Source organism: Gavialis gangeticus, unplaced genomic scaffold (genome assembly GCF_001723915.1).
Source record: "Gavialis gangeticus isolate Ggan-Ray unplaced genomic scaffold, GavGan_comp1, whole genome shotgun sequence".
Taxonomy (NCBI): Eukaryota; Metazoa; Chordata; order Crocodylia; family Gavialidae; genus Gavialis; species Gavialis gangeticus.
Genome location: NW_017728992.1, coordinates 185,776,044 through 185,779,062, shown reverse-complemented (window position 1 = coordinate 185,779,062; position 3,019 = coordinate 185,776,044). Strand labels below are relative to the sequence as shown.

Below are 3,019 nucleotides of genomic sequence, written 5' to 3'. Positions count from 1 at the left end.
CGCCAGCGAGCGCAGCTGCCTGCTCCGCGAGCTGCACCGCTTCGAGTCCATCGCCATCGCGCAGGGTGAGGCCGGGCTCGGGCCGGGCCGGGAGGGGTGGTCCGGTCCTGTCTTGTCCTGGGGCGGGGGCGGGGGCGGGGGCGGCCTCGCCGTGCAGTGGGGAGCCGGGGCGGGGCCGCCGAGCTGAGGTGTCTGACAAGGGTCCCTTGGGTCAGGCTCGCTCACACGGTCTGGAAAAAACATCTTCTCGGGGGCAGACACCCTTGGTCCGGCTGCGGTTGGCGCGCGCCCATTGCGGGGTGAACTTAACCAGGCCAGGAAGTGCCAGAGCCGCGTTCCTTTTCTTTTTGTCTCTTTTTCTTTCCCCCTCTGCCTCGGCGGCTCCCTTTCACCCCTGAGCCGTAGCAGAATTAGCAGGCAGCTGAAACGTCACCGCCTCATTTATGTCTTGTCTTTTCTTGGGGGAAGCATTCAGCTTTTCCTCTCTTGAATCCTTGAACAGCGGCAGAATTGGCAGGCGGTGAGCGCGTGATTCTTTTTTTACTCCGTGAAAATGGTAACAACAGCGAGACGCGCGAGTGTGTGCTGGGACGACACCCTCCGCCTTCAGAATTTCACTCCGCGGTTGGGAAACTGTTGGGCAGTGCTGTTCGCGCTTGAGTGGCTGTCACAGCCTTAGGCAGTTGTTTGAAGAGGCCAGGCAGGCAGGTGACTGGTTTTAGGGCGCACGGTCTTGCTGCAAGGGCAAAAATGGGTTTATTTTTTTTCCACACCTATTTAGAACATTTGCATGGTGGCTCTGGGAACCGGTTTGTGAAATATACCTGGTAACGCTGAGCACTGAGCTGCTCGTCTGCTTGGCGGGATGGGGAGCATCTGCTTAAATTGAGGGGCTGGGGGGAGTCCTCAGTGAACAATCATTGAGGTACAGACAGGCATCTGTGCTTGGAAAGTGTGTGTGTGTGTGAGTGATTGTGTATGCAGATATGAATGTGATATGCCAAATATCACTTGGATTTTTCACCCACCTCTTCTTCTCAAAACTTTTTGCAACGCATTGGGGGGCTGGCTGGTAAACAAAGTCCTGAGTGTGAAACAGACTCTTAGCACTTCATTGTGTTGGGTACCCCAAAATACAAATGACTAAACATATTCAACATGCTGGCAGCCATTAAAGAGAGAAGCTTGCATTTTAGATAGGTCTCTGTGACTGGTAGCAATATACGCCCTTGGAAAGGGCACTTCTGTAATCCGTACATCCACAGATTGCAATTCTTGAGGAAATCTTGCTATAAAAGTTACAGATTTCAGGCCTAGAAACATCATTAAGTGAAGAAACGGAACTCTTTACTTTTTATGTGAATGCATCAAAGCACACAAATACATACAGATAAGGTTCTTTGGGTGAATCTGATATGTTTCATTAGACCATCTTAAACGGTTGGTATTTTTTCCCTAATTTTTCCAACTATTTAAGTTAGACTGATAAAGAAGGTTGTCAGCCTGTGTCCTTAGACTAACATGGGTGCAACCTGCACCCCACTAATACATACATTTATGTTACTTCCTGTATAAATGGTAATGTATTTAAATGCCACTTGCCCGTCTGGGATTTTTTTTTTTTTTTTAAATCGAGCAAACTTCCTAGTTTTTGGTGAAGCAATATATGAAGTGATTATAGCTATATCTTTTTACCATAGCTGGGAGTATGTTAAGTTTTAAATTGATGCTGACTTAAATTGTACTTGCCTCTATAATTTTACAGTGCTAACTCCTGTGATCTCACATGGTCTTTGCAGTAGAAAACATATATTAGTTTCCATTTAACACAGCCTCTTGTGCATTATACTTTTCCTAAATAGACTCTTGTGAGCAGCCTCAGAAGGCTTTTTCCCTTAAGCGTTTGTGCACACTTGCAACCCAGCAGTAGCAGTTGTTGTCACTCCTAAGATGACTGTGCACAGCTGCCTGTACATAGCTGGATATTATGTAATGGCATGGATGCCAGAGTAAGTCCTTTATCTTTATTTGATTTTTTGTATATATGTAAGCAGTTGTTATTTCAGTATGTGAGAGGCAAGGATTTGGGGGCGGTGATCTCTTTTATCGGACTAACCGTATGGTTGCAATAGGTTTAGACCAGGTTTTGAATGCAGTGCGTTCTGAAGACCAGAAAAAGTGACTTGAAGAATGCACTGCATTTGAAAGCTTGGCTAAACCAATTGGAGCCATACAGCTGATTCCGTAAAAGAGATCACCTACAAAATTCCTTGCCTCCTGCATATCTCCTGGACCATCACAGCTACAACAGCACTCCAACACTACCAAAACATGGAGGTTATTCTAGTATAATGTTTAAGGGTTGATGCAGAGATGAATTAAACAGATGGCCTCATTGCACAATGACTGCTAGCTACAGTATGAAAATTTCTCTGTTTCTATAAAATACTTACTGTGCCTACTTGTCAATTTAGTATGTGGAAGCAAAAAGAGTGCTGATTAAAAGGACATGTGTAATAAAGACTTTAGATTAACTCACAATTATTCAATAATAAATACTTGTAGTGTCTGACACAGGAGTTGAAGCATCTATATGTGCTTAATCATGTTCAGTTTACATGTGTCAACATTACCTTATTTGTGGTTATGTTTTGTATGGTTGATTAAGGGTGGCCAAAGGCGTTCCACCTCAGAGCTCAAACCTGTAAGGAATTGGAACCAGTTTCTTGAATTGTATAACAAAGAAAGCATTCATTTATTTTTCTTCCAAGGTTTTGCCAGATCAGATTGTTCTGGATACTGTGAACGTTTAACTCTAAGAAATGGTGTTTTGCTTTGTTTTGTTTTTTTTTACATGTCTTGAACAGAGTTCTTGGACTAGGGTTTATGGGCCTGTGGGATCTCTACTGAATAGATGCAGGGAGTGCTTTGAACCCAGACTGAACTAATTCATTTAGAGTTTTAAAATTGCTATGGCCCACTGGTCTTACACTCTTGTTGTTCTGGAAACTAGCTAAAA

At 44.4% G+C, this 3,019-nt stretch overlaps 1 protein-coding gene across 2 annotated transcripts in view; it reads left to right on the top strand.

Moving 5' to 3' along the window:
• The window catches only part of TMEM65 (transmembrane protein 65), a 77,396-nt gene that overhangs the window by 763 nt on the left and 73,614 nt on the right, over window positions 1–3,019 (top strand). Inside the window, exon 2 of one of the 2 annotated variants that reach the window (XM_019528129.1) lies at window positions 1–65. The exons of the other annotated variant lie outside the window; for it this stretch is intronic. Coding sequence (XP_019383674.1) covers window positions 1–65 — 65 coding nt within the window. The remainder of the gene's footprint in view (window positions 66–3,019) is intronic. 2 annotated transcript variants of the gene reach the window in all.